Raw genomic sequence first — 15,490 nt, forward strand, 5'->3', positions numbered from 1 at the left:
CCAGCAGAGATGGCTCCGTCTGGAGGGGAGAATGAGACCTCAGGGCGCACGGTTCCAGTACAGTCTCCATTTGCAGGACTTGCTTCCACGTCTGGAGAAAAACTTTAGAAAAAAATGACCTTTTCTTCCCACTCACCCCCGCTGGCCAAAATCTCTCTCAAAGCTCGGCTTCAGCCCCTCATACTAGGAATTATACCCAAGTGGGAGGGTGACAACCAGTGGCTACCACACAGTGGGGAAGGAGAGAAAGAGTTGTCAGCCACCTGAAGTTCCATGGGGATGGGGAGAAGGTGGGGAGAAAGGTCTAAGGAAGGCCAGCCTTCAGGGAAACCAGCTGAGGGGGCAGGGTGTGAGGTGGAGAAGGGCAGCCAGGGGTGGGAGGCCACAGCCTGCCAAGGACCAGTCCTGGGCGCTGGGCCCGGTGCCCATTCTCTGATCTGCCGCATTGTTCAGCTATTTCCTTCCCAGGAAGTAGTAAGCGGGTGGAGGGGGCCAGGGCTTGCATGGCGGGAGTGAATGGCACAGGATGGAGCTTCCACTGGGGGAGGGGACCGCGAGTCCATTCCCATGACCAGCTGCCCTTCCGGCTGCCCTGGAGCTGCATGGGAAAAGGTCTTGGAAGTGCTGGGGACAGTGTGTGCGCGCGCGCGCGTGCGTGTGTGTGTGTGTGTTTTCATTTTTGTCTGACTGCCTTGCTTGGCTTTAGTCACAGGACAAAGCCCTTTGAGAAACAGTCACCAGTCTACATTCCCACTGGGCTGTGTCTTGGGAGAGGTGTAAGAACCTGCCCCAGCGCCTGAGAGAAGGACACTGGAGGCCTTAGGTCCAACTCCCTGGAGGAGTCTTGGCTTCTAGTGAGTCTAGATTGGCTGACTTCCTGGATTTACAAGGATGCTTCTGGAAGCTTCTGCTAAGCTCCCAGCTTCCTGGCAGGGCTCTGTTACTAGCTGGATGTTGGAAAGGGGGTGGGAACTGGACATGGAGAGTGAGGTCAACCATTCCCACAGCATCCCCCTAAGAAGCCCAGAACCCTTCACGACCACTTAGATCTTAGCGCCAAGCGGCATGCTAAGAGATTATATGACAGGCCAGTGTTCTGCCTTCCAGCAAGACGCCTTAAAGCAGAGATCACAAACTAGCAGCCCACAAGCCAAGTGCATCCTGCAGACACATGCCTTGTTTGGTAAGCACAGCGCTTAAGAAGGTTTTGAGCCAATATTGAGAGACTTCACCAAAAAACCTCCATTTCTGGCCTTTTGAGAAAGAAAATTGAAGCCACAGTCTCCCGAGACAGCAGTTGCTGCTGATCCCATGACAAAGCTGAATGAAACTCCTCAGTCTAGGTGTTGTCTCATGAAGAGACTTGCCACATGTGAGTGCAAATCCATGGAAACACAGCTGAGAAAGCCAACACCAAACTGAAAGCCAAGGTCACCTCTGGGGAGGTAGGGAGGGGACCAGAAATGGAAGAGATGGCCCCAAGTCTGACCATAAAGTTTTACTTTTGTATAAGGAGATTATAATCATACAAAACTTGCATAATTAAAAGGAACAAGAAATAGAAATGGGGCTTCCCTGGTGGCGCAGTGGTTGGGAGTCCACCTGCCGATGCAGGGGACACGGCTTCGTGCCCCGGTCCGGGAAGATCCCACGTGCCGCGGAGCGGCTGGGCCCGTGAGCCATGGCCGCTGAGCCTGCGCGTCCGGAGCCTGTGCTCCGCAACGGGAGAGGCCACAACAGGGAGAGGCCCGCGTACCGCAAAAAAAAAAAAAAGAAATAGAAATGCCTTAGCCTAGTAACTGTTAGTCTGACCTCAGTTTACCTTCCCAGTTTATCTCAGATTACTCTCTTCCAGTCACAGTTCCCTGAACACACCCCCTTTCTGCTTCTGTACCTTTTCTCGCTTCTTCCTACCCACAATGCCTTTCTCTTCCTCCTCCTCCTCCTGCTCTACGAAGCCAAATCCAGCCCATCCTTCAACACAGTAGTCTTTCAATAATTTAGCTCACGTACACTCTAAACAAAATTTTAAATGATGTGCCCCACAATAAAGCTGTTTTTTTCTAAAAACTATGTATTCTCTTGAAATTTTTAAATAAGAAAAAAAAATGTTTTTTTCCAACCGGGTTTAAATAGTTGCAAAGGATGTGATTTCTGGTATATTGGAAATATTAACATTTTAAAAATAAAACTTGTATTAAATGTATCCAGTGGAATCACAGTGGTTTGATACCCAACATTAAGCATTTGCAAAATACATAAGCAAGCTCTTCTTTAACAAAGGAAAATTTACATCACTGATTTTTCTCCTTGAATTCATATTTTCTTTCCATTTCCCCCCCATAATGCTATCCTAATGTAATATATAGTTTATGTTTGAAAATCTCTTATTGATCATCAAACCACACTTTGCTACCATAAATAAATACATATATAATATAAATTAAAACTGTAATGAATGAATAAACTGTGGTATATACATCCAATGGTATATTTTTCAGCCATAAAAAAGAGTGAAGTATTGATACATGCTATAAACATTATACTGACTGGATGAATCTCAGAAACATTATGTTAAGTGTAAGAATCCAAGCACAAAAGGTCACATTATTGTATGATTCCATCTATAGGAAATGTTCAGAAGAGATAAATCTAGAGAAAGAGCACAGATTATTGGTTGCCAGGAGTTGAGCAGAAGAAGGAATGGGGGTGACTGTTTAATGGGTATGAGGTTTTTCTTTGGAGTGATGGAAATGCTTTGGAATTAGATAGAAGCAGTGATTGCACAACATTGTGAATATACTAAATGCCACTGAATTGTTCACTTTAAAATGGTTACTTTTAGTTATGTGAATTTTACCTCAATAAATTATGTTTTAAGAGCTTAAAAAATTAAATTTGTATCCTTTTCTTATTTTTTGTGACCATAAGGCTCTAGATTTTAAAGTTTTCTTCTGGATTGACTTATCATTACAATGATCATTAGTTCACTGTCAAAACAACAAATATATATTGCAAATGTTGATGGGGAATTATTAAACATTAGAAGTAGAATTTTATAGGAAATACAACTCATATTGAGATAGATGTATACATGCTGGGATGAGACAGTGATCAGCACCAATTTTATTTCCACGTTTCATTTTTGTAGATGTAAATGCTGAGGAATCTTGTTCACATAAATAAGTATGTGGGAGTGGGAGAAGTTCCAGCCAAGCCACTCAATAGCACCTAATCATCCAGCAGGTGACAACTGAATTTGTTTCACCTCCTTCAACTGTTAAAAGCAAAATATTGCAACATCTTTGATTTGCAAAAGGATTTATTGCCCAGTCATTTTGAGTCATTTACCTTCTCAATATTGAAATCACTTTTTATTTATTTATTTATTATTTATTTATTTATTTGCCTGAACTGTGTGGCATGTGGAACTTCCCCGACCAGGGATCAAACCCACGCCCCTGCAATGCAAGCACAGAGTCTTAACCACTGGACCACCAGGGAAGTCCTGAAATCACTATTTTAAATTTTGGAGCTTTGTTTGGAGCCTCAGAGAGTTTTACGCACAGAGGCAACATACCAAAATAAGATTTAGGATGGGCGGGGGCTTCCCTGGTGGCGCAGTGGTTGAGAGTACGCCTGCCGATGCAGGGGACCGGGTAAGATTTAGGATGGGCGGGAGATAAGTCCTTTACGTAGTATAGGCGAAGTTATGCTAAGCAACCTCAAAATCTCAGTTCCTTAAACCAGTAAAGGCTCTCTTCTCCACCCCAACCCCCAACTCACGATACATGTCCATTGCAGGTCAGCTGGAGGTTCTGATCTATGCCATCATCCCTCAGGGATCCAGACTCCACCATCTGAAATGTCATCGGTCACCATGGCAGAGAGAAAGTAAGAAGAAGAATCACACACTAGCTCTTAAATGCTTCCACCCAGAAGAGACTCACTTTTGCTCCTATTTCACTGGCCGAAGCAAGTCACATGGCCACAACTAACTTCTAAAAGGTGGGAAAGGACCTGGAAGGAGGAAAACAGGGAAAGTGCGTGAACAGCACAACGATCACACCTTTCTTCTGTGAAGTGGGAGGCAAGACATTGGGAAAAGGGAACGGGGAGAGGCATTCTCAGGTGTGGAACGGTACTTCTTGACCATGTGTTTCTGGAAATGGATTCCCTTCAACACAATCCCGCCACCTACCCTTAGAAAAGCCTTTCTGTGTCTCTAGGTGTACACATGCCCAAGCGTGAAGATCACTGCTGCCTTTGCAAAGCCTTCCCACCTTTTAGGTGCAGGGACCTCTCTCTGAGCTCTTGCTGTTATTATCGCCTGTACTATCCATTTGGAAACTTCTGAGAATGAGTTACCTTTTGTACATGTGTATCATGTTTTCCTAACAAGCTGTAGTCTCTTTGAAGATGGGGACCATATCTTCAAGTTTTTATATCCTTTATACTACCTAGCAAGGATGGTCAGAAAATATGAGTTCTGCCTGATGGCTGAATTGGTCACTTTCTCTGTGTGCTTCAATCTCCTCATCTGTGAAACTGGAATTCCAAGGCTTGCCCTTATGATTACAATTAAGATGACAGAAAAGCTTCCACTCTCCTTTATTTAACAAGGATCCGTATCTTGACACAGCACATCTGAAAAGCTGTATATGATGATGAGCCATTGAGGGCTCTTGAGAAAGCCTGTGCAAAGTGGGTTTAGGCACATCAGTCTGACACCAGTGATTGTTGGGGGATTGTGGTACATGGGAAGCAGCTTGGGCAGGGAGCTAAGGGCAGGAGGTCCAGGTAGAGCATTTCTCCAATGATACACAGGTGAGGCCATAGCACCCACTGGGAGGTGAGGCAGGAAGCAGCTTGGGCAGGGAGTTGAGGGCAGGAAGTCCAGGTAGAACATTTCTCCAATGATACACAGGTGAGGCTATAGCACCCACTGGGAGGTGAGGCAGGGAATGGCGAGCTACCCTGAATCCCCAGGGAACGACCCCAGATGCCTTCCTGAACACCCAAACCTGGATTCAAGACAGACCTGCAACCTTGGCAGAATGTGATCACAATCCTCACTCGCCCGCCAAAACAAATCATTTTCTGCACCCTGTCCCTGCCCCCTGGTGGCCCCTGGGGGCACTGCCGATACAGTGTCACAACAAAGCTGAATTCTAGCTCCCCACAGGGAGATTGATGTTGTACAGGGAAAGATGCCCAAAGTTGCTTCTGTAGTAAAAGAAGAGAACAAGGGAGGGAGAGGAGGGGGCCAAACACATGGGTAACCGCGAACCTGGGGGCAGTTTTTGTCCCTAGACTCACTTCGCAAAGTGAAAACAATTGAATAGAAGGTCTTTGACTTGCAACCCAACAGCACATGGACCATGGTTTAGCCTATGCAACAGTTTTAAATTTTGGTTAGTTGCCAACATCCAGAATCATGAATTTTCACATTAAAGTCTTAATATCCAGTTTCTCTTGAAAAATCAAAACATCAAGCCACATGGGGTCCCCATCCTGCTGACCAGAAGCTGACTGGAGCTGAGGAGAAGACCCGGCCCCTTTCAGTGGGGTGTGAGCTCTCCGGCCACCCAGTCATCCAGGCGGCCTCCCTCAGTCCCATCACCCCCTGCTGGAAGCTCCTAAGGTGGGCATGTCACGATGGAGAACAAAGTCAAAAAATATCAGGACAGGGGCCAACCAGCCATCCAGTGCTTGACTCGCCTCCGGAACATCCCCACCAAGCATCATCCAGCAAGCATATGCCTAAAGACCTCTGGAGACAAGAAATTCATCACCTGTTATATATGGCAGCGTACAGCACCTTCAGAGAGCTCTGACTGCTTTCACAGGGTGGGAACCTTTGTTGAGGCTGCATTCCCATGAGGACACATGTCCAGAGAGAAGAGACTTGCCTGCTATGTGTCCCAAAAGTGAAGGAGCCAGTTAGCAGGCTTGTGTTAGGTACCACCAGGTGCCCTAGACTATGCTGGTGAGTGAGGGCGGCATGACCTAGGCCCTACAGAAACACCCCATCTGGGCAAGGACCAGCAAGGTCCACACAGATGAGATCAACGCCTGGCAGTGCTGATAGAGCAACATCTGGGAAGAGTGCACTGAAAGGAAACCATCTAAATCAGAACTCCCAGGGAAGTCTAGCCCTGCCATTCCAGTGGGTAAAAAGTGTCTCAGATATATAAGCCCTGAAAATATCAACTGTGGTTATTAAACCCTGTGCCATTCCTGGCTTATTACTATGGACATATTGGGATTTTAATCAGTGAGATGGAAAGGGATGCAGGTAACTGTATCGTCTATGAAACTGAGTCAGGACACCTGAGTTTTATGTCAGGTCTGCATAACTGAATGAACTTGGGCACATCGCTTTGCCTCTGAGTGCTGAGGTTTCTCCATCTGTGAACTAAGTGGGGGGTGAATCCAATTTCTTCGGACCTCATACTCACTTTCTATCCCCAGTGCCAGTGCAGACACTGGCTATCTAGAATATAAACTAGGTATGAATGGAATAGGTGCTCCATACATGTCTGTGACTGACTGCTGACTCTGCCTCTGAGAGCACTGGTCAGAACAGAGGCTCCCGGACAGCCCAGAGCAAATGGACCCTAGAGAACTCTGCCAGGCAGTTCCCCCTGGAAGACCAAAAGAGGAAAATATCTGTGCGATGCTTGTGAGCATTTTTGACCACAAGAGGGCGCCAGAGCCCCACTCCACCCACATAGCACCTGGGAAGAGAGAGGCCCCCTGATGGGGCCAACTGTATACAGTTGTCTTCAGTGAGCAGAAGCCTTACCTTGGGTACCACTGGGCCAAGATGAGAAGACTGAGATGTAAAACAGGAGGACATAGGACGAAGGAGCAATGGAGGATGCAGGGACCAGCGACGGGCCAAAGAGAGAAAAAGGGACTTGCTGGGGTCATAGAGAATGTCTAGACCTGGGGTGAGGTCACAACGAGGCCCCCCACTTGAGGATGCATGCAGTGCTCAATTTCACAGGGAAAAACCTCTCCCTGTGAGTATCTCAGAGCCTGTGCAGTGGTCAGCACATGTCCTGACTTGAACGCACAGGGAAGAAGGGGCCCAAAGCCAGACTGGGGTGAGTCCTGAATGCCTGACTCTGGCCATCAGCCCACAGGCTCTAGAGAACCATGAAAGCAAGCTCTTTGAAACCGTGAAAGTGTGTTTTGGCACGATTCATCTGGCGGCTGTAGACAAGAGAGATTTCGATATATATATGTCCATGGCAAGTATAAGCAAAGAAATATTGGGGAGTATGGTCTTCGGGGAAAATCCTAGTGGAGATCATTGCTCTGGGGGCTGTTGCTCCTTGTTCCCCTTCTATGGTGCTTCTCCCTGCATCTCTTCTGAGCTAGTTTCCAGGACACACTCTTGTTGGTTCCAGGAATAAGAAGCTGGGTCTGGAGAAGCAGGCACAGCTGAGAAGCCTCTATTGTGAGAGCCTGTCTTCTCCAGGGGCCTGCATCTGAATGTCCTGTTCTGGAAGCTGAGGACTGCTCTGGGGGTGAGAAATGGGGCATCTCCCTCCATGCTCACCTCTTAAGCCGCCCACATAGCTGTTCTGAGAAGCCAAGCACAGAACCACAACAACACAGGCCCACAGTAGGGTCTGGACTCACGCAGGGGAAGGCAATAGGACAGCATCCGGGAGAAAAAGGGCAACAGCCATCTGCAACCACTGACTCCTAAATCTTCCCCTGCCCAGTTAAGTACCCATTTAAGTACCTCCACAGCTCAGACCCTCAGACCCCAGGCTGGGCTGGGAGAATAGTGCCTACACCTTATCTGCCACCTCAGCACCAAACACAGGCTCGAGACAGCAGACGCTCAGCAAGTGTTTGCCAAAAGAAAGAATGAATGGCTGAAGAGAGAATGAATGGGTAGGTGGTGTGCTGCTCCCCCAGGGGTGACAAGAACCCAGAGCTCAGTCCTTACGGCCAAACGTGACTTTAACACCTCTCCACACTTGAACTTCCTGTCCTCGAAATGGAGATGGCCGTTCCCCAGACCACGTCCCAGGGCAACTGTGAGGATCAGAGACGAGAGGACTCGTGGCTGAGCCTGTGGACTTCAGTCCCGTCATCCCCATGGTGGTACAGTACTGAAATCAACAAACTCAAGTAATTCATCATGAGTACTTAACAACTACTCATTCAGGCAGCACTGTGAAGATACAGTCGCTCATGGACCCTAATGAGATAATCAAATATTGGCAACTACCTGTATAATCCTGCTCCGGCCAAATTAGGAAACAAGTCCACTGTAAATTTTTGAGCTCTGCTCACCCTTGTCCAGGTGACTTTTTCCCTCCCACATACTTTAACGGTTGTAGCCTTTGTTTTTTGCTTGTTAGTCTATTTCTTAGCCAGGTTACTAGAGAGGTTTGGGTAACTGCTGGCCCTTCTACCTGCCCAAGTGGGGCTTTTCTGTTCCCCGTGTGGTCCTCGCAGAGTCCCCCCCAGAGCCCTGGCCTTCATGGGACCCTGTGGCCCAGAGTCCAGAGAATTAACTCTGGATGGCAATACCAGAAAACCAGGGTCTTAAGCCTCGTGCTTGCTGTGGGACCTTCTTAACTTCGGTTTCCGTAACTGCAAAAAATAGGGAATAGTGTCTTTCTTGCTTATCTCATAGGGCTTTTGAGGATCAGAGATGGCATATGAGAACATGTTTTGTAAACTACACGGCAGTATATGAATGTATTTACTACTACGACTGTTGCTACTGCTACTATTGTCAAGAACTCTGAAATCCTAAATAGTTTGATCAAAAAGCTAGAGTTAGATCCAAAAGTGCCTAAGTGCCAACAGCTAGCTCTGGGCGCTTGTAGACGGTCTCCATAATTCCTGGGCCCCTGCGCTCTCCTTCCTCCACCTCTTCTCCCACTAGGGGAAGGGTTAAACACCTTTCGAGGACTAATGCACCACTAGAAAAATAACCGAGGAGAGTATAAATTAGAATCAACTCAATTTCATTCTTACTAAGGATGAAGGAGGAACCTGTGCTCTTCTTAAGATATCTACAGCAAATATTTCTTGAGTATCCCCCCTGCATGAGGCACATTCCTGCATTTTCATTAACCCTCACAACAGCCCTGTGAGAAAAGGGCACAGATTTGCAAAGAAATAGATATACCTTGAGAGCAGGAAAGATGGGCTTTCATGGAACTACGTAGTCGTTCTTTATCACTTAGACTCCGCCTACTAAATTGAGTTGCATTTTCTCTACCGTGGGCAGAAATGGCGATACAGTGTCTTGGTTCCTGCATGCCCAGATGGGTCCTGCAGGCCCAAAGACTCTGCCCCCAGGTTAAAAGGCCAGAGAGACTGCACAGGGCTGGGCTGAAGCTAGATTAGTCACTGAGGGCTTCTCTTTGTCCCTTAATCAGGGAGCGGCACCCAGGTGCCCCAGAAGGGATCAGGCCAGAGTGTGGCAGGGAGGAGACCCGAGTTCTAGTCCTGGTTCTGGAACTGCAGGAAGAGGCCTCCAAGCCTACAGCCATCCTGCATCTGCTGCCTCTCTGCCCCTGCGCTGGAGGGGGTGTGTGTGGTTCTGGAACGGCCGTGTGGGACGGTGGAAGGCGATGGACTGGGAGTCAGGAGACACACGTGGAGCACACCTCGCCCACTGTCTTCATGACCTTAGAGCAAAGCGCTTCACCCTCCTCATCTGTAAAACGGGAGAGGGGACTGGACTAGAGCCTCCGTGCCGACATTCTGACACCGATGCACAGAAGCCCTTCTGATGGTTTGCTCTAAGGTCATGAAGACAATGCCCCGGGGCACCTGACCTTGCTCACCGACCTCCCTTCAGACCACCGACCTCCCTTCAGACCACCGCTGCTGGCGCTCCCGCTGACCCAGCCCAACCAGAAGCCAGAGGGCGAGGGAGCCCATGGATGTTGTCCACACTGACCAGAGCGTGTGGGTGAGCTGGGTGACGAGCAAGGAGGTCCGGGGAAAACAGGAGCTCAGGCCCCTTTCCTGTCGGCCCAGGAACACTGCTGGGGCAGTGCCCAGCCTCTCTCCTCACAAGGGTGGGCCCTCAGCTCCTACAGCCCCACCTCTGTTCCCGAGGGAGCACATCAGGGACCAGGGCCTGCTATCCCGAAGACAGCCCGCCCGGCGCAGGCCCTGATGGATGGACAGAGGCAGGGGCGGCTGCAGCCGCGTGGAGAGGTTTTTGCTCCCTCCTCCTGATACTTTGCAAGAAAGTCTTTCTCACTCCACTGGTACTTCTCCCTTCCAGGGTCCCCTTCTGGCACTTTCCCTAATCCTACCCTGAGGGGCTTTGCCCTGTTTCTCAGGGATATCTGTATTCTGTCAGAGCCCCTGTAGATCAGAAAGGCTTCCTTCCAGACCTCAGCAAATGAGGCGATGCAGGGCATGACAGGCAGGACAGAGTGCAAAGGGTGAGGGGCGAGAGAGCCTGATCCCTTCTGAGACCTCTGGGCCCCTCGGAGCCTGAGCATTTACCCGCACTGAGTCCCACGGAAGCTCAGTGTCAGGGCTTGGGAAAATGCTCACCTGTGAAGGCTCCAAGCTAAGTCACATTCCTAAAAATACTGGCCAGGCAGCAGTGCCCAAGAATGGCCGAGTCTGGGTGACAAGCATCATGCCCGTCCCAGGAAGTACAGAGCTGGCTGCAGGCCAAGGTGCAGGGTGCAGCCCGGGCTCCCCAGGGCCTCAACAAGCAACCGCTTACCACCAGCCTCATCTATGTGTGAAGCGCGGTGGGAGGCACTGATGAAGACGGCCTCCTCTGCCCTGGGGGAGATGTCAGGGCTACTAGGAAGGGACCCCTGAGCAAAAGAACCCTGGTTACTCCAAGGCCTAAAATCCTTTCAGAAAGGAAAGAAGCCTTTCACCCGTAATCAGATCAGGATTAAACACCTGGAAAGGAATAAGGTGCTTTCTGAATGGGGAGTCAGGACCTGGCAGCTTCTGACCCCAGCTTACTGTGTCCTTGCCAGGAAGCCCTTTAACTACTCCAAGCTTGTCACCTCCACACTCAGTCCAAACATGACTGTCCACTAAGGCCTCTCTGCAAAGGCCTCACCCTGAAAAAGGCCCCCATCCAGCTGGAGAGCCTCCTCTGGGATGGCTTCAGGGCCTCCCTCCCCTTCCCAGCTCCTGCTCTCGGATGCGGGCTCTGCTCGGTAAAGCGTGAAGGAGGCCCCCCAGGGAAGCCGGAGGAGCGGGGGCCTTTGAATTATGGAGCAGCTTTCTTAGCCCCTCTCAGAAAGGCCCAGGTGCCCCAGCTAAGTAATTCACCACCTCAGGAAGACCCAGTGGTTCCTGCCACAGCTGAAGTAGGTCAGGCTTCGGCTTGGCCCCGGGTGGGGCGGTGGGTCTCAGAGCCGCTTACCCACCAGCGCTAGGAGGGGCGGCAGGCTGGAAAGGCCTTGCTTGCTTGGCAAGTGCTTAGCGGGTCCAAATACTGCAGTGAGGCGAGGGGTTCAAGGCAGGAAAAGCATCAAGCCCCGTCCTCCCAGAGCCTCCCCCTGGATCCCAGATAACCCACCCACCTGCCACCCAGTTACCTCCAGGGCCAGTGCCTGGCCAGGCTACTCCGCCCTCAAAGCACAGTTCTCTCTTCACATGCAGGTACCAGCTGGGGCTGCAAATGTCACCCATGAGCCTTTTACAGCCAACACAGTCATGAGCAGAACACCTTCGATACAAGGTGCCCAGTGCAGGCCTGGGATTCGGGGGGTGGGGGGTGGGGGACTGAGGCAGGGAGTGCAGAGGGACACCAGGGTCCCCAAGGTGCAGGCGAGGAAGTGACCAGGGCTAGCCACTGCCACTTCAGCTCTGCTCAGAGCAAGGCTGGGAGGAAAGCCGGCAGGAAGGAGGCTCTAGGGCCTCTCCTGCCCTCCCTTTCTAGGCTGGCTTTGAGTCAGGCTTGGAAGGGCATGGGGGCTGGGGGTGGGGGCATAGATGTTAAAGACAAATAGCAAAGCCATCAGTCGGTGCTCCAACCCTCCAGAAGGAGCTGGAAAGAGCTTCAAACCACCATTTCACAGATGAGGAAACTGAGGCCCCGAATCACAAAAGGGAAGAGTCAGGGTCAGCTGCTGGCATCCTGACTGGGTCCAGGGCAGCCCAGGGTCTTAGCAGCATACCGTTTCCCTGACCTTTGTACTCATTTGCTCTGGTTCCCAGCAAAACCCATCTCAGGAATCAGAGCTGCAGCTGGGAGCCTACAGGGTGGGTGGTCTTAACCCTTTCCAGGCCAAACTGCTGGGTCCTCTGCTTCCCTCTAGCACAGCCTCACATGACACACACCCAGGATACTACAGGCAGGAACCCAACCTCCCAAATCAGAGTCCTTCTCTACTCAAGGGCCCGAAAAGGCCACAGGCCACAGGGTTGGGGCAACCAGATGACACCATCCAGAGAAAACGAAGGTCCCATTTAGGTGCTTACTCTGGGTGCAGGGAATCTCCGCCCCCATCTTCAGAACAGAAAACAAAGAATGAGTTAAACCCAGGCGGCCCCGCTGCACGGCCCTTGGCAGGTCACTTCCTCTCCAGCTTCAAGTCACACAAAAGAGGGCAGGAGGGAGAGGCCACGTGAGCTCTGAGGCCCGGGCCCACTTCGCCTCCTTCCCCCTTTAACTCCCAACACCTGTCCTCTAGCTGCGCCCTCCCCGACGGCAACCTACAGCCCAAGGAAGCAAAGGTCGGAGAGCAGTTACTTTGGATGATTTTTTATTTTGCATTTCATATATTATCCAGTTTCACATTCTCACAGGATCAGCAATTACAACAGCCTCCTCGTCTCCCAAGTCTGAAAACGGCAAGACAGCCACAGCTGCGGCCAAAGGCAATGCACTGATGCGCACACGAAACAAAAAATTGCACAATTTTTCCTTCATTTTTCTTAAAGTAACGGCTGCCGCTAAGGCTCACTGCTGGAGAACGGAAACCCTTTTCTTCTTCATGCCTCAAACTAAAATGTTAAACTTATCTGACAGGGCGGACAAGGTCTCTTCAATAATTAATTGCACACACACACGAAAAATCTTTCATGTTGCATAAATATTTTGTTACACGGGGTACAAAAATACTTTCACTTTTTGGTTGGTTTTGAAGTTTGGAAAGCATGAGGAACCATGGCAGGGGTGGGGGTGCGCCGCGGAGAGGTAAGCGAACCTGGGCAGAGAAAGGGTTTTTCTTAATGGCTGTTGGCTCATCTGAGGGGGAGGAAGCAGAGGACCCCAATTTGAAATGACCAAGAAAACGCTCTACCTTGGCTGGGTGGTCCTTCCTGTTCAGCCTGGAAGTGTGTGGGGTGGTGGAGGCCGCCAGCCGCGGGGCGGAACTGGCTGCAGGGCTTGGTCCTCACTGAAGCAGGGTGGGTGCAGGGGTGGGGGGTGTGGGGAGAGGAACCGGGAATGATGAAGCATTAGTGGTCAGGACTTGTTGCTATGGTGACACAATGTGAGAACAAACTGTACACTCACATATATACAAGTTTAAGTGTCTTAATTCATGCCAGGAAAACATGCAAAATTAAACGCCTCATTTCTTTGAGGTGGGGCTACGGAAGCAAATTTGGACTGGAGGTCAGGCCTTGCTCAGTCCCAGTGAGACCTCCGAGCTGGGTCTGGGTGTCCCAGTGAGAAAGCCCCTGAATCCTGCCGTGAGGCCTTGGAGAGGGGCTTTGGGGCAGGACAGGGCTGAGGAAAAGGAGAGAAAGGAAACAAGAGTCCACTGAGTCAGGCTTAAAATTCACAGTCTTTGGAGGGAAGCAGCAGCTCTGCACGGGCCACCTGGGGGCAGTGGAAGCTCAGGGTGGCTCCCTCCCCAGTGAGGCGGGCGGGGGCTTCGAGCTGTGGTGACCAGACCTGGAGGGAGGGGAAAGAGGTGGCCATGAGCAGATGCATGGGACTGGAGCTGAACCCAGGCCCTCCCCTTGCGAGGAGGCTGCAAGATGTGGGGTGGGGGGCAGGGTGGGAGGAGAGGGGAAAACCAGCCAGAGTGCCCGAGGCGCAAGCTCAGGTTGGGGTAGCACCAGCCAGCTCCTGGACTCAGGCAGAGGAACCACGGCCCTGCAGGGAGCCAGGCTCTAGGACACTTTCCGTCCCAGGCCTCTGAGCCAGCACTTACTGAAGAGCTAACAGAACTGACGATATTTCCATCCTTGCTGGGTGGTATCAGAGGAAGGGTACCAGCGCACCTGCAAGAGAAGCCAACGTCAGGAGCTAGCTGTGCAGTTCCTTCACTTGACAGGGGAGCCTGGGAAACACAGCCTTCAGTACCCCTGTCGGAGTCCTGGTTCTGTCACTGACGGCGGAGGTCGGGCCAGTTACTCACCTCTAGGCGTCAGTTTCTTCATCCTGAAAATGGGAGAGCGCCACCTGACCTGCCTCCTCTGCAGGACAGAGGTTCAAATGAGAGAAGGGTTACGAAGGCGTTCACGCTCCACTGAGCCCGACTGTACCGGGTGGAGTGCTGGCAGCCGGGAGCACTGGCCCAACAGTCTGCCCTTCCCCCTTACCCGGGAGAGTGCGGAATTCCTAACATCAGGAGAATATGCACCTAACACATTTTTGCTCAACTTCTTTTGAGTCTCAGTGTCCTCAACAGCTACAGGATAGAGATGATTAAAAGTCACAGGGTATCCACGAGGATCAGATAAGACAGAATGTAAAAACACATTAGAAACCAAAGTCAGTGTGGTCTCCAAGGGGCAGGACTCCCAGAAGTTGGTCCTGTCCTTGCAGGATCCCAGGAAGTCACAGACAAGACCCAGCTGATGCTCCCCGCATCCGCCGCTGCCCCATTTCAGCTTCTGCACCACCCCCATCGCCGTTCCCTTCATTACAAAAGCCTCCTAATTTTAGAGATTTGTAACCTACCAGCTGAGCCCTCTAGTGGGAGCCTGGCAGCTACCTCAACGCTGGTACTTGCTAGAAGGCCCCACAGAGCAATGGCCCCAAAGCAGGATTACCAGAGACAGGCCAGGAAATGACATGCACCCCATTCCCCATGGGCCAGTCGTCTGGACGGTGAGCCATGCTGGGTGCCAAGCCAAGACTGCGGGGAGGCTGCCTGCCCCAGTTACAGACAGCACGTCCGCCCGGGCCCGACCCGTGGCCACCTGGGAGGGGTGGCAGCAGGGTATCACAGGGCCCCGAGTGAGGGAGTGGGAAGAGACCTCAGAGATGGGAGCCGGGGTTCTCTTAGGAAAGAAAGGGATGGCACAGGAGAGCCGATGAGGAAACCAAGTAGCAGCTGGGCATACAGACAAAACTCTTGAAGCACGAGCAGTCAGACCCAGTTACCCACTTGGCTGCCAGGAATCCCTGCCTCTGTAAGTAGTGAAGATATCGAGCAACGCCAGGCTGTCTGGTGGCTGATGAAAGCTTCCTGAGAACTTGCTCCTGTGCCCCCTCCAAATTCTAGGTGCTGTTTTGTACAGTGCAGGACTCTGACCATCCCGTGTTCAGCAG

General features: G+C 51.0%; 1 protein-coding gene across 1 annotated transcript in view; it reads right to left on the reverse strand.

The window, feature by feature from the left end:
- Positions 1-14,151: 14,151 nt before the first annotated feature.
- The window catches only part of RBPMS2 (RNA binding protein, mRNA processing factor 2), a 25,652-nt gene continuing 24,313 nt past the window's right edge, over positions 14,152-15,490 (reverse strand). Inside the window, exon 7 of the mRNA XM_007450708.1 lies at positions 14,152-14,214. Coding sequence (XP_007450770.1) covers positions 14,152-14,214 — 63 coding nt within the window. The remainder of the gene's footprint in view (positions 14,215-15,490) is intronic.

This window comes from Lipotes vexillifer, unplaced genomic scaffold (assembly GCF_000442215.2).
Source record: "Lipotes vexillifer unplaced genomic scaffold, Lipotes_vexillifer_v1.1 scaffold1019, whole genome shotgun sequence".
NCBI lineage: Eukaryota > Metazoa > Chordata > Mammalia > Artiodactyla > Lipotidae > Lipotes > Lipotes vexillifer.